This window comes from Centrocercus urophasianus, unplaced genomic scaffold (genome assembly GCF_019232065.1).
Source record: "Centrocercus urophasianus isolate 14NV4802_14NV808 unplaced genomic scaffold, USGS_Curo_1.0 seq_17, whole genome shotgun sequence".
NCBI classification, from domain to species: domain Eukaryota; kingdom Metazoa; phylum Chordata; class Aves; order Galliformes; family Phasianidae; genus Centrocercus; species Centrocercus urophasianus.
Genome location: NW_024884722.1, coordinates 4,000,582 through 4,026,508, shown reverse-complemented (window position 1 = coordinate 4,026,508; position 25,927 = coordinate 4,000,582). Strand labels below are relative to the sequence as shown.

Here is a 25,927-nt window from a genome sequence, read left to right as displayed (position 1 = left end):
ATGGGGATCCCAGGCAAAATGGGTTGCACTCTGGCCATCGTGTGCATGCTGCTTCTGCTTGGAGGGCATCTCCAGGGGTCAGGTACTGTGCCTAATGCTGTTCTACCCTACCTCCCTTTAAAATCAATATTGCACATTTTGTAGCTTGTAGCAAAGCCCATTGTAACTGGTAGATATCTTGAGAGTTAGTAGGACTGAAGGGCGGGTGATGCCATTCAAATATCTTGGGTGTGTATTTAATGCAATGTAAAAAGCATATATTGTGTTGTATTTTAATTACTGTTGGAAAAAAAATGCATAGAACAAATAATTATTCTTTTGCATTCCACTGGAAGGTCTTAGACAAAGTACAGTGCATTGAAAGAGGACGCGAGCAAGCAGGTAGGAGCTTTGGTAAGCGCATGGTGCACACAGGTGGCAGTTTTGACACAGCCTGGGTCAAAATTATTGCTTTGGACACACGAGGGTTGACAAATCTGTTCCTTACAGTAAGGTGAAAAGTGAAATACTGTAGGCAGTGGCTTTCTGCTATTACATTCTTAGTATTGGCTTCCGTATTTAATTCACTGGTGGCCAGGAGAAACACAATATGCTATGCTGGAGTCCCCACCAGATGATGATGTCTTTGTGTCAGTATAACTCTAATTGAATGTGACTGCCACAGGGACACTCGGATGCCTCATCCTTGGGTGATGCTTTAAAATCAGGTCTGTGATCTCAGGAACTCGAGACTGGTGAGCAGAAGAGAATGGAGCACACTTTCCTTGAGGACACGCTCCTTGGAAAGCTGCTGTAGAGCATTTCCTCTGGTTGCCTCATGGTCCCATAGAGATGGCAGCCACTCTAACAGTTGACCTAATTTCTTTCTGTCTTCCAAAGAACTGAGCCTGAGGCTAGTGGATGGGCAGAACAGATGCCAGGGCCGCGTTGAAATATTTTACAATGGAGCTTGGGGAACAGTTTGCGATGACTCCTGGGACATGGACGATGCCAACGTGGTCTGTGCTCAGCTCGGATGTGGCCAGGCCACTGGTGCCGTGGGGGCAGCCCAGTTTGGTGAGGGCATAGGAGACATCCTGCTGGATGAAGTGCAGTGCCGAGGGAACGAGGCTCTGCTCTGGCAGTGCTCCCATGATGGATGGCTCATCACCAACTGCCTTCATCAGGAAGATGCCGGCGTCATCTGTGCAGGTAACTGGAGATTTATTGGCATCAGTGATCAATAATAGTTACAAGTATAAGCCAGAATGAGGTCTGGGTGCTCAACAAATGGCAGCTGAACTACCAAACCATCACCAAGCTATACAGGACATCCCCAGATTATTCCTCCGCATTTCAGCAAATACTTACTAGCACTACAACCTATCCATAACCTTTCACGTTCAAAATCTTCACATAATTAGCTCAGTTAGACAGTTATGTTTCCTTTTTTCTGTAGAGTATAATGCCTTTCTGAGACTTGTCCATCTGTCCATTTCCATTGCTTCCTAACTAAAGGATGAATTCAGCTGATTATTCCGAAGAGCATTGAGAAAATAAGCAACGATTTCCACATGCAGTGTGAAATTGGGTCTTTCATGAGACATATTGCTTGATGTGAAAATACATGGCACCGTACATTTTAAAGCCTAGATTGGCTTATATATACAAAATCCTAATGTGCTGAGAGTTGGTTTTGTGCTGTCTTTTATAGCCAAGTAAACAAAGAGGGATCTTTTCTGCTCACTTTGTTGAGTGCAAGTTTGTTAAAAAAGTGATCTTTCTCACTCTGCTTTTTCTTTTATTTCAGGTTCTTTGATGTCTGAAATTCCTGGTAATTTTCATCTCATACATCTTCATCTTGTTTACTGACTAAGTCATTTTACCTAGTGTAGTCATTCAGTATATACAGTTTGTGAAGAAGAGTATTTGCCAATACCTTTGTCACGGTATGATTTTGATGTATTCCTACTGGACATTTCTGAATATGCATCCCCACAAGTTTTTAACCATATCATGTATTAACCACAACCTCTTGTGTTAGGAATATGCTGTATCTCCAAGTTTTCAGTGTGTTTGTATCAGTTTAATTCCACAATTCTTCATTCAAAAAAAAAAAAAAAGTCGATAAATATTTTTGGCCAATCATCTGCCATCTTTGGGTAGGACTTACTGTTGTCTCAAACGCGTAACAACCTACTTAAAGCCTAAATAACTCTCTCACTTTTGGCCTTCCAAAGACGTGTCCCTGAGGCTGGTGAACGGGAGGAACCGATGCGAGGGCCGTGTCGAAGTCCATTACCAGGGCAACTGGGGCACAGTCTGCGACGACTCCTGGGACCTGCAGGATGCCCAGGTGGTGTGCAGCCAGCTGGGCTGTGGCAGGGCTGTTTCTGCCCTAGGAAATGCCAATTTCAGCCAAGGCTCGGGAGAGATCCTCCTTGACGACGTGCAGTGCAGAGGGAACGAGGCCTACCTGTGGGAATGCCCCAGCAGAGGGTGGTCGGTCCATAACTGCGCGCACGTGGAAGATGCTGGTGTTGTTTGCTCAGGTGTGTTTTATGTATTTATGCAATGCTCCGTGCCGTGGCCAGTCACAGCATGAGGGACAGCCCTGTCCTGGCACCATGCTCCTCGCCAAGACTGCTTCCCAAAAAAACAGGCAGAACCTTCATGTTTGAAGCAATTTTTTTTCACCTGTAGCATTGGTTCTGTTTAATACTTGCTTTTTCTTACTATTCAGCAGTGTATGCTAGTGATTTCTACAGAAATTAACTACAAAAAATCTGTAAATAAATCGAAAAATTGTGCACTCCATAGATATGTCAGTCTAGGTTAGGTTTTTCAGTGAAAACGGGATAACAGCCCAAGAGAGCTACCAGGTGGAGTACAACCATTTGCCAACTGCTTCTGTCCATCTGCTGGTATGTCCTGCTCCTTCTGGGACCTGGATGTTCCTTCACTGTTGGGTAATGTGTAAACAGAAGGTCAGCAAGCAGAGCCATCCCATGGAAAAGTGCCAGAGCAGGCGCAGAGGACAGGTCCAGCCTGGTGCTGGTGGCACCTGGCACAGCCTGTCCCTGCAGACTTGAACACAAAGGTGTCATTGTGTTGGAGGTGGAACAAACAGTGGTCCTCATTGTCACAGTGAGTAATAGCCTGCTTGGACACTCATCAGCTGAACTCTGTGGCAATCTGTGCCCATTCTGTGCTAGTTCATAGTAATACTGCAACACAGACTGCACTAAAATGCATGCTAGAAACAGGCCTACAGAATATTAGTACTACTAATATTCCAGAACGGATCTAGCTTCTGTTGTAGGCCTGTGTAACAGTCCCCACACAAAGAGAACTGTTCTGTATAGGACTGATTCAGCACTATTCTCAGCATAATGTCCAACGTGACACTTCATCTGTAGAATCAGATGCTACCGCAGTGACTGAAAACTCCACCTAAAAATGAGCTATGTTTTTTTTCTCATTTGCAGCTTCCACAGGATCTGAAGTGACAGGTAAGTGTCTTAAATGCCTGTGATTCTCTTTAATGTCCACATGTTTTAGAACTGGATTTGTACAGCTAAAAACAATAATAGATTTTAATTGAAAAGCCAGGACTTTGCCTGTTGGAAGGGACCTCCCTTTAAAATAACAGACCCCTTTAGCCATGTAACAAACAGGCGCTCAGCTTTCTTCTTCTGTTAGTGTTAAGCAGAGAATAAAGTCAAGAACTCACCTCATTTATATCCATCAAAAGGTTAAGTCTGGACAAACGAGGCTTGGCTTTGTTATATACAGAGTTACATGAAAGTTCACACCTAAAGTTTGTTCAGATCATCAGTACTGTAGATCCTGTGTTGCAGAGCTTGAGTTATTCAGGAACGTCTCTATCTTCAGGCATAGTGGCTTAAGGAGCATGGCCCTGTCCCAGGGACTCCAAAAAACAGGAGTTTCTAGGTAGGTTGGAAATGCACATGCACACCTAACTAGTGAAATGAGCATGGCATGGAAATCTGTCTATCTATAGTGTGTCACCTTAATTCCCCTTTAGCAAAAAATATCTTTGACGTTACATGTCAGCTAAGGTTATGGAGCGCAGCTTGCAGGCAGAGAGCCAGCTGTGTCAACCACAGCTTTGCAAGAAAGGATCTGGGCTTCCTGGTGGACGAGAAGTTGACTATGAGCCAGCACTGTGCCCTTTGAGTGCTGCCAGCAGGTCAAGGGAGGCAATTCTTATCCTGTACTAGCACTGGTGAGACACACCTGTAGCCTCAGGTCTAGTACAAGAGTGCAGCTTCCCTGTACAAGAGAGGTAGGGGCATCCTGGAGCATAGAATTGTAGAATCATAGGATCATTAAGGTTGGAAAAGGCTGCTAAGATCATCTAGTTCAACTGTAAGCAAGCCCAGCAAAGGGTCATTAAGGGTCAGGGGGTAGAAGAATGAGATGTGCAAGGAGTTGCTGAGGGAATAGGGTTTGCTCAGTCTTGAGATTGAGAAAGGGGAGATTTTGTTGCTATCTACAATAACCTGAGATTATAGAGAAGATGGTGCACAGCAATAGGTCAAGAGGCAAAACAGATGCATGTCAGAATTGGAGAAATCCCACCTTGATAAAAAACAATTATTTCTTTTCCACGACGTGGTCAAACACTACAACAGAGAACAAGAGAAGCAGTGGGATCTCCATCCTTGGAGATACTCCACACTCTCCTAAACAGGACCCAGAATAGCCTGCTCTGGGCTAAACCAGGCATGTCTGGAAGTCCCTTCTGACCCACACGAGTCTCTGATTTTGTCTAACAACAAAGGTTCAGCAAAACTCTCTTTTTTCTTTCAAAGACATGTCAGTGAGGTTGGTGAATGGATGGAACCAGTGTGAAGGGCGTGTTGAAATCCTTTACAAAGGAGCCTGGGGGACCATTTGTGATGATTCCTGGGATATAAATGATGCAGACGTTGTCTGTAACCAGCAGGCTTGTGGACATGCTGTATCATCTTCAGGAAATGTCACCTTTTCTCACAGCCCGAGATATATTGTCATGGATGATGTGCAGTGCAGAGGGAATGAGAACTACCTGTGGGAATGTTCTCACAGGGGGTGGTGTAGAGAGGAGTGTGACAGCCGGCGCGATGCCAGCGTCGTTTGCTCAGGTACACACTGATCTATTTGCTTTACTGTGAAGAGAAATACGTGGTTTAATCTCACATTTTGTCAGATTGAAAATCGCTCCCCTGATCTTGAAGATTTTTCTCAGCAGTTGCGGTTCTGTTGCTGGAAAGATAACTCCCCTTCTTTTCTTAGGTGATCAACATTTGTTCTTGCAAACTTCCATCCAGATAAGCTTCGAAAACTTTTAGAGCATTTTAATCAGTGTCACTCGTAAAGCATCCACAGCTTTTGTACTGCCATCACACTATTTTAATCACCTGTAATCCATATTAACCAGTTCGATCTGCTTGCTACCAGACTAGCAAGAAGCACCAGAAAATAATCCTGAGACACATTCTGCCCTTAAAGAACCAACCAGCTTTCACAGAGGAGACTTCTCACAAGCTTAAGGTCCTAATCCTACATGCCTTTCTCTGACAAAGCTTCTATTGAGTGCTGCAGTCTATTTATTCTAGTGAGATAATCAGGGCCAAATCCAAAGGTGTAGAGTCATGACTCTTGCAATCCAGGCGCAGGAAACAAGGAGAAGGAACCAGGGCTTTGCTAGGTTCTCCTGAAGAAAGATATGCTAAGATTTTTGGCACTCTTAGCTCCTTACCTAAATTTAACCTTGGACACTTTCTGCTTCTGTTAGACGGCATAAGAAGCTCCAAAGTTCTATCCTGATCTCCATAGATTCTCAAGTTGCTGGCAAGGAAAGTCATGTTACAATTTCATGTCTCACCATTTTTGTTATCTTCAGAAGCAGATTATTTAAGCAGTCGTTGAACACTTTCTGAAATAAAAACAGACATTGTAAAGAAGGTTGAAGCACTAGAAGCTCTTAAAAGAAGCTCTTAAAAACTAATTACTTTTGGAAACATTGATGACTGAAATGTGCATTTTATCTGTTTCTTCCCATCACAGCTTCTACAGGAACTGAAATACCTGGTAATTTCAATTTCATACTTATTCAATAGTTTCTATCCAGAGTTTTCTAAAGCATAAGCAATAAAATGACAACAAATCATGTTCTGACTTGGACTTTTGGAGCGTGAAAAAGTCTTCATTGGACTAGGGTGCTTTAAATCCATGGTTATCTAAAAGAAAAGCTATTGGATTAATCAGTATTTTAAACATTCCATCAGTTGGATGGAGCCACATCCACACACCCACGCACACAAAAAGACCATTTTATTCCATGCTTTGATAAAACTCAGAACCCCTTAAGTGATATTAAAACACAAGGAGAAGAGACAACACAGTTATTAGGAAGCCATGGCCCCGTTGTGATGCCTTGGCTTGGTTAACCTCATCTCTTGGTCAACTCTGTTTCTGTGGGAAAACTTTGATTCTGTTCTACTAATTATACTGTCATTAATAAATTGGTTGATAAATGCCCACTAGTGTTTATCTAATGCAAGTTATTTCTTTCGTTGCTATTAATCCCATCACAGGAATTGAACTGTTTAGGCAACTGTGAACGCTGCCAAGCCCTAGCAGCAAGACTTGGTTCCAAGGGTGAACCAGGAAACAGCACATGAGTGCAAAGACCCGAGGACAGCTGGCACTTATCAGTGCTGTCCTCGCCTTCCCTGGGGGTGAAAGGCCATGACAGAATACAATAGCCATAGGAACATGTTGAATCAGCTCCAGAACTAATCTAGGATTTTAACTTTGCAGTTCAGGAGCCTTCAGATTCTTATCTCCTCTCTTCTTTTTCACAGAGGTGTCCATGAGGCTGATAAATGGCAGAAACAGATGTGAAGGGCGCGTGGAAATCTACTATAAGGGAAGCTGGGGGACTGTATGTGATGATTTCTGGGACATAAATGATGCACAGGTCGTCTGCAGGCAGCTGGGATGTGGAAATGCTCTCTCTGCACTGGGAAAAGCACATTTCAATCCAGGGACAGGGGATATTTTCCTGGATGATGTGCAGTGCCATGGAAATGAATCCTACCTGTGGGAATGCTCTCACAGAGGATGGGCCACACATAACTGTGGGCACAGAGAAGATGCCAGTGTGCGTTGCTCAGGTACAAGTGGTTCTATTTATTTAAGTAAAACTCTGCATTGTGTAAATTGAGAATCTAATCATCAGCCTGTGGCAAGGGAAATAGCAATAAAGACAGTACAGCTGTAATTAGAAGGATGGTGAGGCAGAAATCAAGAAATGAGCTGCCTCTATTTCCCTCCATGTATCTTCTGGTCTGGGGTGCTCGGAAGATGCTCCTGGTGGTCAGTCAGTGACATTGGTGTGAGTGCAGAGAGAAGGAATGCTGTGTTCTATGCAGGATACCAGAGGAGGAAATACTTGGTGGCTTGGTTGACACTTCACACTTTGGGTTTCACAGACGTGGTGCTCTCACAAGAATTTAATTTTAGAAGCCGTTCCTAAAGAATTAAATGTTACTCTATCTTTCCAACACAAGTTAAATGTTATCTTGATTAAGGTAATTAAAGATAGTACATAAAAAGTAACTTAGTTTTAGAACAAATCAGACAATATAAGAGATTCCCACCAGGTGAAGCAAAGTTTTGTTTAGTATTTGTTCTGCTGTTGTTGATGATTATTTCTTCTGAAGTACAACTGAAGCTGCTGAAATTAAGTTTTTCATATTTATTCCCAAACCACAGCTTCCAGGGGAGCCAGAGCACCTGGTAAGTCTTACTATTTCTATTACTGATCATTCTAAAAATTGGGTACCTATTGTTAAACACAGTTTGCTTTTGTTTGGTGCAAAGCCTTGGGGAAAAATACATTTGAGGAGAATGGCCAAGTTCCACACTGCAGCATTTCATAGAATGGCTTGGATTGGAAGAGATCTCAAGGATCATGAATCTCCAACCCCCCTGCTACAGGCAGGGCCACAAACCTCCATATCTAATACTAGATCAGGCTGCCCAGGGCCCCATCCAACCTGGTCTTGGATACATTTCAAAAGATGTAGATGATTACGGAGAGCTCAAATGTTGGAAAGACACTTTGAAGAGGAATGTAAAGTGTGTATTTCATAACTTGTTACTGACTGAAAATCAACAAATCACACAGCAAGGAGGGAAAACCTTGGACTCACTTCTTCAGACATTCATCGTGACGTTTATTTCTGCTCTGTCTTTGGTAGAAGTAGCTCTGCGCCTGGAGAATGGCGGCAATCGATGTGAGGGACGTGTGGAAATGTTTTACAAAGGACAGTGGGGAACAGTGTGTGATGATCGGTGGGATATTGAAGATGCTCGGGTTGTCTGCAGACAGCTGGGCTGTGGGCAGCCCATCTCAGCACCAGGAGAGGCCCAGTTCGGGGAAGGCTCTGGGGTTATTTTCCTGGATGACGTGCAGTGCAGAGGGAACGAAGCTCACGTATGGGAATGCTCCCACAGCGGTTGGTCAAGACATAACTGTGGCCACAGTGAAGATGCCAGTGTTGTCTGCTCAGGTATGCTCTGCTTTGTTTTCCTCAAGAATCTCCTTTGATATAGATTTTGAACTATAGCTGGAAATCATTAGGAGTCGAGCCCATGATAAAAACCACTCTTTCTCCGCTGCTGTGGACTATTAAAGACCTAACAAATATGAATCTCATTCCCATTTCCCAGCTCATTTGATCGCTTTTCTCTCTGCTTGTTCTTACAGGGCCTGCAGCATAAGCAGAGGAAATAAAGATGTGCATTACCTTTAAGGCTGGTAAACTGCTGAGGCATTTGCAAGAAATCTCAGCAGGCATTTTCACTGATCTGCAATCTCTATGAAAACCAGATTTCTCAATGAGGAATTATGAGCACACCTTCTTTCCAATCACTTTGATCTGTTATGAACTGAACATCTCAGTGATTTTGTCTGTTACCCATCTGATATTCCACTGGATGAGTACTGGTGACTCGTGTTTTTGAACTTTAGTTCATCTAGCAGAAATTAGAGCAAAGCTCATCAAAAAAGTAGTGCCTGTGTTATCCTCCACTCTGTGCCTCTCAATCCTGAATTTGGAGAGAGAAAAATATTTCAGTTCCCCCCCATAACAGGCTGCTGACTGCACTTATAGAACCAGAACAATCTCAAATTGAATGCTCCTACACTTAGACACTTTTTACATTTGCTAATGGTGCTGTTCATGTGGGACTTTAGAAAATATATTTGTATAATCCATCTTCGTTCCTGTGCTTTAATCCTCTCTCAGGCTTGTAAACATTCAGATATTCAAACCAACTGAAACTGAATCTGATTAAAAACTGATCCAGTAAAAACGTTTTCACAAATGGAGTCAGCATTTGGACTTAGGATAGTCAGAATTATTTCTCTTACATATATAAAGCAATCAAATTATGTGATTCTAAGTTATCACAAATAAGCAATAAACTCTTTCACTGCACGATGTTGCTTACAGCTCATCCTTCTTTTTTCCATGCCGAGACTCTGATTGCATTATTTGTCCAAAATGTCACAGTTAAACAGGATATCTGCTTTTCCACACAGTGTTTATGGAAAAGAGAGCCATCCCTTGCCAACCTCTCACCCAACACAGCTCCTTGGGGCATGTGGGGCAGGAGAAGGTGGCATTCCCAGGTGTCCCACTCAAGCATTTATTGCTGATCCCTTAATAGGTCCTATACCTGTTTTAACTTTGTTAGGTTAGCTTTACATGTGCAAGCTTGCACTGTGGAAAAAAATAAAAAAGCAATCAGTTTACAAACAAAAACAATCTGTATAGCTGCTTTATGTGTGATTTTTCCTTTCCTGTCCCAGTCACTCATGCAGGAAGGAAAACTTTCCTAATTAATCAATGCAGTTAGCCTGATTGTTATTTTTTTCCCCTATTTATTAATTAACCTTTTTTATTTTGTTAATTGCTTGTTTCATTATCTTTAATTAGCAACTAATAGAGCAAAGTTAGAATCATAGAATCACCAAGGCTGGAAAAGACCTCCAAGATCCTCCAAAGGGGTGTTTCACCTCCATAGCTGATTCTCTATGTGATTCCTAACGATGGCACTTGCTGAAATGGAAGGGATTTTCTTTGAAGCTGAGAAAGATGTTGAGAAAACTGCCAGGAGAGTGTTTGGGAGAACTTTATATTATCATTAATAAAGTTTACAATGTAAACATCAAAAGAAGGAAAAACAGCAGAAATGTGGCACATGCCAAGATAAGTAACCCACGTTGACAAGGAGTGCTAGCCAATGAAATTATCTGGGTAACAGGATTAAATGACTTGTAGTTCTGCATGCAGAGCCAAGACCTTTGGTACCCATTTACATTGGCACAGCCTCCATCTCTGACAAAGGTCTTCTCTCACTGGATTCACAGGCGTTGATAGGGGGCTTCCAGAGGCCAGATGGTAACACCTTTCTTTCAACACAACGCCTCTGGGAACTGGAAGCAGTACCCAGCACTCAGTACTCAGTTTTGTTCACAAAAGAGGGCTTCCCATGTAAAAGTCCCACTTTGCCTTATGAAGAAATTTGACATAAGTGTGGAGAACTTACTTGAAGGTTGTATTGTCAAGGATGTGATAATTTCAACCTGGCCTTGCCATTTTCTCTAGACATTGTTAGTGCACAAAATGCACTTCAGAACTTGCTGGAGTTGAATTTAGCAGAATGGTTGGCAGAAAGGAAATGTGAAAAATGAAAGAATTGAAAATCTTTCCTTACATCTTTCCACAGAGTAATATGCAGCAAGACACAGCCAAGTTCTGGACACTTATCTGCTACGTGCTTTCACCCTCAGCTAGGAGCAGCGCCAACCCACAGGCTTACACAGCAGCCACATCCTTGGGCTGACTGAAGTCAAGGACCAGTACATGGCAATTGCTATGGCAGCATTCAAGTGGCAATACTGTGAGGCATTTCAGTAAATTCTGCTTGTTTCACTGCTGTGAATTTGTGAGTAATCTGCAATGACCTAAAAAACGTATTGACATGACCCAAAACAAAAGTAGACCCATGCATCATGCTGCGGGTTCACACATCAGGGTTTTCTTTATCAGGGAAGAAGAAATACAATTAAATACTTGTACAAGAAACATGGCTAGAAAAAACGCAGACAGCTCTCGTTAATCTGTCACAGGCACCTCAATTAAATTCCTTGCAAATATTAGTTATGAGAGCTATGACGTGTTGTGGTTTACAACACCACTGAGATATAACGAATAAGCAGCTGAAAGGGAAGATGAAGCGGGCGGCGCCTCAGGAGGGCCAGATTCTCCAAAACTTTGCTGGACAAGGAATACAAACAACCAACCTGCAGTCTGTAGCTGTCTCATGCATCATTTATTTTGCCCTCTGCTTATTTGTTACGGTATTTGCTACTGTTAAGGCCTCTAGGGACCCTACAGAAGATCTGTGCCGTTAGGTCACGTTGTCCCATAACACATTCACTCCTTAAGGACAGTGCCTCGCTGCCCTCCAGCGGTAGCAGCCTCACAGCTGTAGCTCTGCGTTTTCTGGTTGCTTGTAGCCCCTCAAGCTCCATCTTTATGGAGTGTATAACGCTACAGGTTTCCATGAGAATTGGATGTAGTTTGAAAAAGCTGGAAAAAGCTTTGCAGGGAGGAGTAGGTGCAGCAAAGCTCCAGCACTCTGCGAGGAGAGCTTAACACCCACCCTCCAGCATAAAGCTCTTTCACTATGGACAAATACTCTTTGTTTTCGGAGTGAATTTTGATAGATTCCTTTAAGAAGATTTCCTGGGAAACGGCACTGCGACTCCAAGACCACAAAGGTCAGCCCTACTGTCATCACTGCTGCTTCCTGCCATGCAGGATTAGTTTGCTTGCTTAGCTTTGGACTGAAGACTCACCACCTCCTCTTTTAATGGTGCCTTCGATGTCCGTGACAAGAGCTGCAGTGTTTAACGTGGAGGTTGGTCACTCTTTCTCACCAAACACTGCGGATTAGCTGTACAAATCTGCTGCCTTTGTTCACATCTATACTTACCACCACGACTCCTCAGATAGGGCACAAAACAGCCTGCAGTAGGACCCAGTTTTACCAGGCAAGTATGGGGATGTGGAGCCCTCGGCCCTAAGCATGTCTGCTGGGACCAATGTCTTCTTTGCAATCTGTTTTGTGAAGGAGAATGAGGAATGCTGAAAAAGAGAACCATGAGGTTCCTTCTATTTGTTTCCAAAGTTATTTTCATTCAAAAGTGAGACGTGTTTGTATAAAATAGCTTAATTGCTGTTAGGAAAGAAAACTGTTACGTACTATACCAGACCCAGCTTATGGCTGTTTGGATAGAAAAATTGATAAGGATCTACTATAAACCCATTTAGTCACTTCAGGAAATGGCAGCAGAGTTCAAGTAATCCACACACACGGAACCGGGAGTTTAAACATTTGACATGACTGGTTTTGCTCAAGAAGGTATTAGGATGTCAGAACATGGATGTTTGGATAGCCACAGTATGTAATAGTGCATTGAGAAAATAAGAAAAGATCTCATGGAACAAATGAATTTATGTTCATTTTGGTATCTGCTAAGAACCTTTAGTTTTGTTTAGTTTAGTCTCTTTAGCTGAGAGCCAGCTTCTCCCTGCTAGTGCCTATTGAGGCAGAGCTGGAGGCATCCTTTGGCCAGTGTGTTGTCACCATCACCTCGTGCCAGGGAGAAATCTGTGTCTGAAGGGGTCGTGGTGGATTCATGGCTTTGTGAGATGCAAATCTTCTCCAGTTGTACGTCGTGGCCCTTCCAGGTGGGATTTTTTCATGCAAAGCACCTGATCTAAAAAGATAGCTTGAAAGCTAATGGCAAACAATAACCTCCAGCACAATTTGTGGTATTTTTCCTCTTCACGATGATTTTCTTTCATGCTTTCTCAGTCCTTAAATTTGGATTTCCACTATCACTATCGTATCTTCTGCCTCTCCTCCTCTGATCTGCTATCTGTTACCAGCAGAATGAAAACCTGTTACTAGTTTCTCCCCTTCAGCTGACAATTGCTCTGTGCCTCAATTCTTTTGTGCAGTATCTCACAGATCCAAAAGCATGCCTCATATTTTGCAACACACAAAGGCTCCACTTCCATAGTTATGAAGGATGTACCACAGAGGACTGTCAGATAGCATGTGTACTTGTCCTCTGAAGAGGAAAATTTCAGGCTAGTTTGTTCAGGAACAAACCAGCTGTGAAACTGGTAGATGGAGAATGGGGAGTAAGTTGTCAGTAGACTCTACTGGTCTTCCCAGTAGTCTTCCCATGCAGTGCATGGCAGCTGGTCATGCCACTCTGACTTTACATACAGATTCTTTGAGTTTTAGCTTGATTTAACCTTCTGGCCCTATCCTACTCCATTTCTTTGGCTGTTGTAGTTCAGCACTTGCCCTGCTAATTTATCCCCAAGAGAGTTCTTCCCACCCAATTATACCTTGGTTGATAACTCGTATAGCTGTTTCATTGCTCTGTAGGCTGCAAGTGAGAAAAGGACTGACTGCAGATGAGGGGAATGATGGAGGGATCTACTTTCAGGTTAAACAGGAGCCAGAGAGATATGAAGAAGTGTAGAAATTCTTTTTTGTAGGAATAATGTCTAGAGAGCAGAGATAATTTGCTTGAGACTTTCCTGAAAATTTTTGGATGCTAATCTTCTGACACAAATCTCACCACTTTCTGTTTGGGCACAGCTGTATGTTGGAAACACAATTATGCATTGGAAACTGTCTTAACTGGTGGTACGAAAAACCTTACCAAGCAGCCTAATCTCCAAACGTAAATCTTTGCTTCCTGGAAAAAAAAAGAAAAACCAACCCACACCAACGCACAGCTATTGAAGTGCCAGGGGAGTGTTTGGGAAGATCTTGGTAGACAGCCCGGAACAGTGGTGTGATCGGGATCTGCTTATCCGGATGTCTGGATATACCCTGTAAAATGAAAATACCTGGTAAATCATTTCTTTGGCATGGATCTGGAATTTCAGGAAGAGAGATCAAATTGCAAAGCACACACCTTTGGTGGAGACCAGAACTCATTTAGTATAAATTCTCAATCCTCACAGATTGAGAACAGATAACCACAATGAAAATGGACCTTCATGTGAGTCTCACTTGGATGCTTCTGCTAAGTACTTCTCTCCTGTGTGAACCAGGTACAGTGAGTACATTTTTTCATGCTTATATGGAAATGTTATGGACAGAATTCATTACTAATACAGCCTGGCCTGCTGGAAAGTGGTGGCAGAGTCTTCTAACGTATTGCTGGCAAGCTTTGTATGATGGAATTGTTGGTTTAATTTGTCTTCTTATTCAAATATTAGCCTTGTAACTCAAATATTCAGATCAAATTCACAGGTTAGATTTTAAAGCTGAGGAATATTTTCGTTGCTTCTCTTCTGTAAGGGGAATAGCTTGAAGAAGTCATTTTCTTTCTTCCTTCTAACATTCTTCTAATTCTCTTATTTTGGATTTAAATTCTTCTACATGATACATTCAAAAATGTAGAAAAAGACATTGAAAGGATAAAAAAGCAGCTTGACTGACATGGGTGGAAATCTACTTTGCAGAGACTTGGGACTGCAGAAGCGCCATTGTCCTTCAGTCTTCAGAAAAGTAACCTCAAACCTTCCTTATAATCTCACTGGTTTGAATGACGTGATCTTTATCCATGGGCACCATGAGCAAAGGCTCATCAGCCAGAAGGAGAAATAATTTCATAGAACATAGATTCAAGGGTTGGCTATATTGAATTATTTATAAAGCAAGAGCGAAGGCAAGTCAGACATAATAGGATGCATAAAAGGACACCGAGCTGCCTTTCAAGAAGGTGGTAAAATCCCAGCACTGTAATCTCTCATCAGTAAGTTTGCTTTTGTCTTCAGTTTGACCTGGATTAATTTAGAATGGAAAAGTCACTTTGGCTTTTGTCTTGTAAACTCCCAAATTTAGGATCACTGATATATTTCCAGGAGCAAAAGTGTCTGAAGAGCAAATGCTAGCTTGGGAAAAAAGAAAAAAACAGTCTCTAAAAGAAATTTCTCCTAAATTTCTTGATTGAATCAGGCATGGATCTTCAGAGCTTGCTAATTTTGAAAGAGCCTTCTTGCTTCTTTATGGTTATAAAGACAGAAAGATCACTGCTTGCTCTTTGCAATTTCTCTGCATAAGAGGAAGCAAAGGATTGCCTATGAGTTTACAGAGATCTATCATTCCCTAAACTTGACAGAACTAGACTGGAAGAGCTGCTCTACAGATATGTAATGCCACAGTTTGGTTTAGTCAGTCCTTTAAGCAAGTATATATATTACATTCCATGCTGCAGAATTAGGCGAAGTCTGGGCTCCCCAGGAAGACCTGAGCAGGCATTTGCAAAGAGAACAGTTGAGGCTAACATGCTGGGCTGTTGGCCAAAACAACTGCCACACTCTGCACAAACAAATGATCCACAGCCTCCTGTGCTTTTGTGGTAATAACATGGCAAAGATAAGTAACTTCTCTACTGCCCCAGCAAGTTCTGGCAGAGCTCAGCTCCCAGAAGCCCGAGTCTCCATCCATTGAAGGATGTACATGAGGGCTCTTGTGCTGCTATGAAATAAGGTCCTCTACAATCATCTTCTGCTGAATTATGAGAGAAGAAGCACGTCCTTCCAGGCAAAGGAAGGATGGTTTTCACTTTGAAAATATGTCACATACCAGTAAATACTCTATCAAACTCTGTGTCAGCACAGGAAACCATAAAACTTATCTAGAACTGTGTTACATCAATGCTAATGTATCTATTAATCCTACACAGCAAATGGCTTCTGGTGGCAGTCAACAGAAGACAGTGAAGGTTCAGCCTCACCATGGGCCAAATTCTCAAAATGGCTTAAGAAGACATTTAAACCCAAAGGTAAGAGGGTGAGACGTAGACCTGAGAGTGAGCCTTCTGGGCATCCCTGTTAGGGTTAATGGACCCCCTCTGCGTGAGCTTGTTATCTCACCATGGCCCTTTAATGATAGAACAGGTCCTTGTGCAGCAGAGCCAAGTGAACTGGGCTGAATCAACAGCACTGATTTGGGCTCCACTGCTTTGCGCACTGCAGGCATTTCCCAGTCAGCCCCAGCAACTGGAGACACAGAAGCACCACACAGCCCACCCCTGAGCAGATGGGGATGCAGCCTTAGATGTTAGAAGTTTAGATATCCTGGAATAAGCAAACTGATTTGCTTACTTGCTCATTTTTGCTTTGGTTTTAGAAGACACACCACAATTGCGACTGGCATCTGGTGGGGACAGATGTGCTGGAAGGGTTGAAGTTTACCACAACAGCGAGTGGGGGACAGTCTGTGATGATTTCTTTGATATGAACAGTGCCAGCGTTGCGTGCAGACAACTCAAATGTGGCCAAGTTGTTTCTGTCCTGGGCTGGGCTTACTTTGGCCCTGGAGAAGGAAGCATCCTTCTGGATGATGTGAAGTGTGCAGGAACCGAATCTCACATTTGGGACTGCTCGCATGCCGGCTGGAACAAAAGTGACTGTGGACACAATGAGGATGTCAGTGTCGTCTGCTCAGGTAAAAAAAAAATAAATCGTGCTGTTAAAAATTGATTTGGATTTTATCCTTGACCATAATAGCGAGAAACACCAGAGTAGGATTTGGAAATCAGATGGGAGCTGAGCTATGTGCATGCAGATGCTCCTTGTGCTTGGGCTGAACCAAGTGAGCAAGGAACACAAGGATGTCATGTGCAACATATCAAAATTGGCAGCAGTGGGCACTGAGTATGAATATGGGGAGAATCATTTGAGACCATAGAATGGTTTGAGTCAGAAGGGACCTTTAAGATCACCTCGTTTCAACCCCCTGCCATAGACAGGGACACCTCTCACTAGCCCAGGTTGCTCACAGCCCCATCTAGCCTGGCCGTGAATGCTTCCAGGGAAGGGAACATCCACAGCCTCACTGGGCAACATTTTCCAATACCTCACCACCCTCACAGTAAAGAATTTCCTCCTAACATCCGATCTAAATCTACCCTCTTCCAATTTAAAACCATTTCCCCTCATCCTGTTGCTGATTCCAGACTTCCCAAGATAAGCCAGGCAACAAGTTCAGAGCAGACAGAAGCTCATCCAGTAGGTCTGAACTGTATTGAATTGAGTCTGAATTGAAAATAAATATCAACACTTCTATCCTAGATGTCACTGAAAGCAATGATCACATAGCTTGAAGCCACCTATTTTGAAGCAATTTGATTAATGCCAAAGCTAATGGCAATTTTTGCTTTGTTCTATGTTCACAGATGCAGTGCAGTCCACGATTGCACCAACAGGTAAGGCAGGGCCTTTGCAATCTAAGTCCATTAGCACTTCACAGTATGCCTAAATGCTCAGAAACTGATTTTTAACTTGAATATCATGCAATTACTGCTCTTTTCCAGACAGTATCGTAGAAGAATGTGTGTTCCTAATTTTCCTCATTAATTCATTATTCTAATGACCTGGATGTTTGGATTATTTGTAGGAACTTTAATTGCCTTTCACTAACTAATAATTAGAGAAAGCATGTGGCAAGTCTCTACATTCCAGCTGTAGGCTTTAGACTCTTGGTTATTTTACCACTGCCACACAAAACCTGACATATACATTATTTTATCAGTGCCTCAGTTCTGATGACCATTCTTATAGTTCTCCAATAATGTATTTCCACTAACTTTCAGTATCCACAGAGAGGACCCAAACTACAATTTCATCAAAAACCACGTTGGTCACAGACCGCTTTGTAACACCTACTACACAACTGGCGACTTCTACAGATAAAGGCAAGAGAAGAACCCAACCTGTAAATCTACAAAAAATAAATAAAACCCAGTAGTGTGCAATTTGGTTACAGCAGGCAGTAATACTTGGAATTCAGTCAAAGTGTTTCAGCACCTGTGTTTTTAACTCTGTGTGTGATCAGCCTTGGAATAGCCAATGGCCAACACCATCTGCATTTGTGGCCACTGCGTCTTTAGCAATGACTGCTGCATCTCCAGCAGTAGAAGAAGGCAGTCAGAAGTAACACCAGATCTACTGCCATTAAATGTTAAATCAAGGTGAACGCCTCCTGTCAGTAAGAACAGAGGGCTGTGCATTCACTCACTTCCCTGAAAACCCATACCCACATGCTTGCGTCAAGATTCACTCCTAACTGCTGCCATTCTCTCCTCCATTCTCTTTGTTCCCCCAACTTGCTTGTGACCCCAGAACCATCTTCCACATCCACTGTTGTCACAGAGGGAAGTGCCACATCAGCTACTGAAATCCCAAGCACAACTTATGAAGGTAAGAGCAGCTGTTTTGCAAGTAATCTGTAAGACTGATGCTCTTACTTGGGGGTCTAATACTGTTAACTGGGGGTTTGAGGCTGGATTAAGAAGATGTGGCTGTGTGAATTATGGAATATTCAGAGCAGACAAGAAGAAATTGAGCATTTGTGTGAAGGAACAAGGCCCTCTGTGACATCTTCATTTAAAAAAGGCTGTTGGGATGTATCAGCAATACATCCATTTAATGATGGATGTCCCTGAGCCTGTAGCTGTAGCATTATACATGAAATTTTGTGTAGTAGTCCAGATCATTGTGATTGGTGTGTCCAAGATTTATGACTGCTCCAGGACAATTAGAAAACAGTCAGGCATGTGAGATCATCTCCCTCATTTTGACCCCTGCCTCTCCAGTAATTTAGCAGACTAATTATACAGCTGTTTACCAAGCCTGAGATCTAAACTGAGTCTCTAATTCCTCAAAACACATCTGCTTTTAATTGCTGCTGGCAGACATTTAATTTCCCATCCTGAGAGCTTCTTCTGTTTGCTCAGGTTCCACCTCCACTACAGAGGAAGATGTGACATCAGAAATCCCCACCTTGTCATGGAAAGGTAAAAGGCATCTGCACAATGCAGCATGTTAGAAAACTGCTGTGTTTATCTATGTGACTGTAAGTTTTGTCTGGGGTGGGGGATCAATGGACGTGCTAAAAAAATCGGGCAAAGCCACCATCTCTCAGTGTAACCAACACAAATGAAATAAATTGAATTTGCTTGGTGCCAACCTGCTGGCTTTTTGGGAGTGTGGGCAGGCTGCCAGCAGCACCGTGCTGGGAAGTTACCTACCAACCACTGTCGTTGCCAAATTACAACACTCACTGCTAGTTTTGCTTCTCGCGCTCCTTTTGCTTTTCTCATTACTGAGAGAGAGGACTGAAACTTTCCTGATGCTTGTAATGCAAAGACGTGAAGACTCATTTCTGAGCACTGAGAGTGGATAAAGGATGGCAGGGAATACGTGGATTCTCTTTTCCACTAAGCTTGAAGCTAATTCAATGCATCAAGAACTGGGTTCAGCCATACTGCCTTATTGAATGTTGTCATGTTTTCTTATTTCTTGCTTCTTGTTAGACTCTGAAAGCTCAACAGAACCAACATCACCCATCCCATTTGTAGAAGGGAATGTGACTGTGACCTCAACTCCAGAAATCCCTTCCACAGCTCCTAAAGGTGAAAACAGGTTCTGTGTGATAAAATATAATAAGAACAGTATTTAAGCTTCTGATTAAATTAGATTATATGAACTAAATCATATCACCAAATATCAGCTCAAGTGTCTGTGACTGATTCATGCTTCACTCCAGTAATTCATCTCCTCAGTTCATTAGCAGTCCCTTTGACACCCCTGTATTTCTCCTTCGCATCCAGTTCAGGTGATTCTGTCTAATAACCTGTTTCCTCTCCCCTGACCCTCCCTGCAGCTTCCTCCTCTGCCCCCAGCACTGCAGCCACGCAGCCAACAGCTGTTCCAGAGATCCTGACCACCTCTGGGGAAGGTGAGGCACTCCTCTGCTGCAGGTACTCCCAAACACAACAAGGATCACATCTCTCACTGCCCCAACAGTGGCCACTGCGTCTTTAGCAATGACTGTTGCATCTCCAGCAGTAGAAGAAGGCAGTCAGAAGTAACACTCAGATCTACTGCCATTAAATGTTAAATCAAGGTGAACGCCTCCCTTCAGTAAGAACAGAGGGCTGTGCATTCACTCACTTCCCTGAAAACCCATACCCACATGCTTGCATCAAGATTCACTCCTAACTGCTGCCATTCTCTCCTCCATTCTCTTTGTTCCCCCAACTTGCTTGTGACCCCAGAGCCATCTTCTACACCCACTGTTGTCACAGAGGGAAGTGCCACATCAGCTACTGAAATCCCAAGCACAACTTATGAAGGTAAGAGCAGCTGTTTTGCAAGCAATCTCTAAGACTAATGCTGTTACTTGGGAGTTTGAGGCTGGATTAAGATTGTAGAATATTCGCAGCAGACAAGAAGAAATTGAGCATTTGTGTGAAGGAACAAGGCCCTCTGTGACATCTTCATTTAAAAAAGGCTGTTGGGATGTATCAGCAATACATCCATTTAATGATGGATGTCCCCAGTCTTGTAGTTATGAATACATTCTGATGAGCTATTACTGTATATTTTTGTTTTAACCAAAGTAATCAGCTTTGGTTCCTATTCACATTTGAACATTGTTTCTCACTGTACCTGTTTTCCTTCCCCAAAGATTCAACCAGAGATTTTGTCACAGAAATGGTTTAATGAGTCTATGAAATAATTCCTTAAGTTTTGTAAATCTCAGAAGCATAGTTTCACCAGACAGGGCCATTTTGCATCAGCCATCAGCCAGGACAACTCATGGTCATCCAACCAGGATGCCATCTTTTTTAGAGTCATCTTCAGGCTATTGAAAGTCTTCCCACAGCTCTTTATACCATTCCTCAGAGCTCGTGATTTTCAAGCCCATTGTGTTTATTGAATCATCCATCCCAGCTCTCCTCATTATCTCTACCTTTATTAAATATACATCATTGACCAAGCAGCTGAAGCCTCTTTAGTGCTGAGAAGAACAGGCAGCTCCTATGTACCACTGAGAGCAGGACTGAGGTTGGTCTGGCTCACTGCAGTGCCAATGTTATTGGCTTCCAGTTTTTCCACGGTCCTTCTGTGCCAGCTGAAAGGATGATTTAGCCTTTGTGCCTTGCTTTTCTCTTTCCAACGAGCATCCCATCGCACCTGTCGATGTAGAAGTTCAACTTGCTGATTTTTGGCATTCCTTCTGTTCATTCTGAATTCTCATTTTGTCCTCCAGAGAGCGCACAGGTCCAGCATTTCCTTCTGTCGCTCTACCTATGTTCCAAAGTGTCGGAGTTAATGGCTGAGGATTTCATTACAGTACAGTAGTGGTGGCTGGTTATCTAACACCCGTGCCATCTGTTAGGTCAAGATGCTGCAGAATGTGGTAAACAATTACCAAGGCAACTGGTATTTCTTCTCTTTGTAACCTTTTCCAAACCTACTTGTCTTCGACAGCTTTATCGATGTTGTCAGAAGTTCAGAGCTGGGACTCCATGCCCACGGCAGCAGTTGTAGGAAAGGTGGTACAAATTTGCTTACAGCTCCACCCATTAACTTGATTATGAGCAGTATGTTCATATTTGAGCTCTAGGATCCACCCTCCCTAGTTTCTGCAGATGTCTTGCAAATTGACAGACAAATGTTCAGCACAGTAGAGATTTAAGTCAGTGTTTCTCTACCTTTTTACTGCCAGCCATCTCAATTTCAAAAGGACATAAATGAAAACTTTGCTACTTTAAAGGGTATTTAACAGAGCTTCGACCAGATTTTGCTGCCTGCCTTACTTACTCTGACTGGGATCTATTCCAGCTGAATGAAAAGAAGTGGGCACTTCTCAGCAAGCACCAGTGAAACTGAGAAATCCTTTGGGATTTACTTTTATTTTCTTGGCTTTCAGAAGTTTGAATGTGAATTTCTTCTTAAATGACAGCTCTATTGAGCACTGTGCAGGCTTATGGAACCTAATACGCAGTGTATTTGTGCTTTCCTAATACTACCCTCACAACTGTGCAACTAAGTGCTTGTAACTATTAAGTGCTGTGCTTATGCCTATTCACCCATGTATTTGAGCCAACAATTTTATCTTATTTAGGCATACTGTGTGTAACAAGGGAAGCTGGTCAATGGTTAAAATGTTTAAAAAAAAAAAAAAAAGTTCCTTTATAGCTGTAATTATAGCAACTCATTACTTTTACTGTGACAACTGTATGAAAACTGTTCTTTGGCTACAAAAGGCTAAGGAAAACTAATTGATTAATAATTGTTTTGAGTATTTTTTTACACATAGCTATGTGCAAAGCACTGGCTTTGAAGAAAAGTAAGTATCAACAGTTTTCTTTTATTCATTTGATGAGAGTAGAAAGCTGCCTTTCGTCAGTGTGTAGACACATTCACAAAACACATTAACAATTCCTGGGACTGTCAATTAATCAGTTCTGTTATTTAATCAGAAATATGATGTTCGTATTTCAGACTAATGAAATACTTCATTTACTTAGGATGTTTAATCTGGAGGTTGCCTCTCTCTCAATACTGATATCTTTAACATCAGCTGAATCATGACACATTTACTCCTGCCTGTAATCTAACTCAATATTTGGATCTGGATGCTTAATTTTTAATCTTCCTCTTTCTCCCACCTAGATATAGATAACAAATGAAATCTAGTTCTTAAACTTTTTATGTTAACACCCTTCATTATTGCTGATGACTACTCAGCACCTGTTTAATACGTTATCTTTTGACTCAATTATTTTTCTCTCTCTGATATCGTGTTTGGAGCTCTCTCAGAAATTCAGGCCTTGATCTTGGGAAGTGAGCCAAGCACGCCGCTCCTGACATTTCTTTACAGCCAACTTTTGCAGAAGGAAATGATAAGCACGGTACTCAGATGGAAGGAGCTTTGATCATGGTCAGCAAAAAGGAATTAAGGGCAAAGAGAGTCCTTGGGAACAGGGTACTCATTCTGAATGGATGTACATTAGTTGGTTACAAATGACTGCCAGGTGACAGCAAAATGTCCTGAAATGAAAACCTTGTAATCACAGACCTACCAAGGAGTAAGACAGGTGTGTATACTTGGTACAGTTTATGATGGCAACAAACTCAGAAGAACTCAATTATGTTGTCGGCAGAGTCTCTGATTTCTTTCTCTGAAAGAAAAATACACTCCAGACCCATAAAACTAATTTGGAACTTCAGATCTCTAAAAGCCTTTCCCTCTGAAAGTGAGATAAATGTGTGGATTATTCCATAAGTACCCAGCTCTCAGAAATGAGCCTGATCTGTAGAAATGGCTCTGCTACTATTCTGGGGAAATGATGCTGTGCCAACCATCTGTTATGCCAGAGTGAAAAGAAGACCAATCAGGTATTATTTAAAGAAGAAAAAAAACATATTCCTTAGATTGCAAGGTGTCCCAGGGAAAGGTTGGTTCTGGGTGTTTGTGTTCATCCTTTAGACAACGCTACCATATAGATGAGAAAGATGGTAAAGAAATGGTAAGAACCCTGTAGGGATGAGGATTGTTTTCCCTGCATCAGTGTGTCATGGAAGAGGACTATGTCTGTGCCCATTGGGTGCTGCATGATCAACCGTTGGAAAGATGGCTTCAAGACTTCATAATATCAATCCTAAAACAGCACGTAAATTCAGAGGAGGATGCTTTCTCATATCCAACCACACTGCAGGCTACCGGTCCCCGTCATCCCAATGATGGAGACAGTCTCTAGCACTGCCTTGGGTCACTGACTGTGGTGTTCTTTCTCCCCAGCAGATGTTCCAGCCCTGTCCCTGCGCCTTGCAGATGGTGACAGCAGGTGCTCAGGCCGTGTGGAGCTCTATTATAATGGCAGCTGGGGAACAGTCTGCGATGATGCTTGGGATCTGGGGGCTGCTGAGGTGGTGTGCCGGCAGCTGGGCTGTGGGGAGCCTATGATGGCAGTGCCTGAAGCACAGTTTGGCCAGGGCTCTGGGAACATCCTCCTGGATGAGGTGCAATGCAGAGGGGATGAGGACAGCCTGTGGGACTGCTCTCACCGAGGGATAGGTGTGCATAACTGTCAGCCAAAGGAAGACGCCGGCGTCATTTGCGCAGGTAGGTGAGCACATTTCAGTGCTGATTTCACATCAGCTGTGAACTATGACCAGTTGTAATTAAAACGTCCTCTTCTTGTGTTTAACAGTAACTTCCTTTAGAATTCTTGCAAATCAGTTCCCAGTTTTCCAGCAATTTTGTATTCTGACTAGAACACGGGAATGTAGGAAGGTGGCCCTTGGAAGAAGCAAAGGGAATAAATAGGAAGAAAAGATAGAGAATTTACTTCAAAATCACTCCAAAAGAACCATTTGCCAACATGCACTGTTCATTTCCTGGCAAGAGGATGGCCATATGTCTGCTGGACTTTCCAAGAGAGATACTAAGGCACTGCCTATTTAACACTGCTGGAGCAGTCAGCCTTGGCAGTCCTACCCCACCTCCCTCTGGCAGAGCTGGAGCCCAGGTTGTGCAAATGTCTGAATTCTGGCAGTACTCAGACAAAGCAGAAAGGAGGCAGTTTCAAATATGTTTCTCTTGCTATCTCGAGCTCACCTTCCCCTCGCCCTGCAGTGCCAGAGATCTGCTGAACCCAAAATGACTGAGGTGAAATGGCTGAAATGGGCCTTCTCCTCTTTGTGTCCGTGCTCCCAGAGATTAATGGGTTATGTCACTACTGCTTTTCTTTACCTGACTTAGGAACTGAAGAATGTCATTAACCATCCGCCTTAGCAAGACCACAAGTTCACTTTTCTGTTTCCTTTTCCAGAGCCTGTTACTACCCCAGTCCCAACTGAGCCTGTCCCAGCTGGTGAGTTCTCCATAGGCAGGTCTTGCAAAGTTTTCACATCTGATATTCTACATAGCAACTTGGTTTTTCCTCTTTGGTAAACACATCTGCCCATTGCTGAGGCTGCTGAGCAACCACGTGTTTCCTTCTGTTTTTCCAAGAGCTGTCTCTGAGGCTGGTGAATGGAGACAACAAGTGCTCAGGGCGCCTGGAAGTCTTCTACAACGGCAGCTGGGGAACCATCTGCGATGATGACTGGGACATAAACAGTGCCAGGGTTGTGTGCAGGGAGCTGAGCTGCGGAGATGCCGTCTCAGCCAAAAAAAGTGCCTTTTTTGGGGAAGGCACGGGAGATATCCTCATGGATGATGTGAAATGCACAGGGGATGAGTCCTTCCTGGAGCAGTGCTCTCACAGGGAGCTGGGAACACATGACTGTTTGCACAAGGAGGATGCTGGTGTTATCTGCACAGGTACTCCTCTTCTACATTTTATTTAGTGTGAATGAGCCACACCTGCCTGGAGGCTTTAGCAAATGACAGAGCAAAATGCTTTCTTCCTGACTGACCTCAAGCTGCACTTAGGTTATTGTATTTAAAAGCAGTGCTGGTTGGCATATCGTCCAGGATCTTGTTCACCTCAGCATACAGTGCAGAGGTGGTGCTGCTCTGCTGCCAGCAGCGATTCCTATTGCAGTCTGGGTGAAGAGCTGGGATGGAATTGCTGTTCTCCCCACCACCTGCATCAACATCCCTGGCTGATAGACATCCTCAGTAGGGTGGCATTGGCTGCTCCAGGGCATCAGATAACATCTCCTAGGTCATGGTCTAGGGGATACCAGGCTGTGCTTCTGTTTATCTCTCTTTATAACCAATGATCCAGCTTTCATTTTTTTGATGGTGTTTATTTTCTCTGCCCACAGGGCCTGTGGATCTTACCACTCCTGGAACAACAGGTATGGAGCACTTCACCACTCAGTCACCTCAGATGTAGTCAAATATTATTTCTCCCATCATGGAGTGCTGATTCCCCGTGATTTCAGTAGTGCTATCTACATTCTGGGAGGTGACAGCCCTGAACATATTGTTAGCTCCAAAAAATCACAGCGCT

General features: G+C 43.0%; 1 protein-coding gene across 1 annotated transcript; it reads left to right on the top strand.

Moving 5' to 3' along the window:
* LOC122160011 (deleted in malignant brain tumors 1 protein-like) lies at window positions 1-25,810 on the top strand. The gene is made up of 10 exons (XM_042818197.1): window positions 1-82; window positions 880-1,191; window positions 2,220-2,531; window positions 6,064-6,078; window positions 6,855-7,205; window positions 8,190-8,567; window positions 16,300-16,614; window positions 23,764-24,087; window positions 24,979-25,290; window positions 25,740-25,810. The coding sequence occupies exons 1-10, from the start codon at window positions 1-3 to the stop codon at window positions 25,808-25,810; spliced, it is 2,472 nt and encodes an 823-aa protein (XP_042674131.1).
* Window positions 25,811-25,927: the final 117 nt, after the last annotated feature.

Coding starts and splice junctions, on each gene's coding strand:
- LOC122160011 (XM_042818197.1), top strand. CDS start 1: ATGGGGATCCCAGGCAAAATGGGTTGCACTCTGGCCATCGTGTGCATG. Junction 1,192..2,219: donor TGCCGGCGTCATCTGTGCAG/GTAACTGGAGAT, acceptor GGCCTTCCAAAG/ACGTGTCCCTGAGGCTGGTG. Junction 8,568..16,299: donor TGCCAGTGTTGTCTGCTCAG/GTATGCTCTGCT, acceptor TGGTTTTAGAAG/ACACACCACAATTGCGACTG.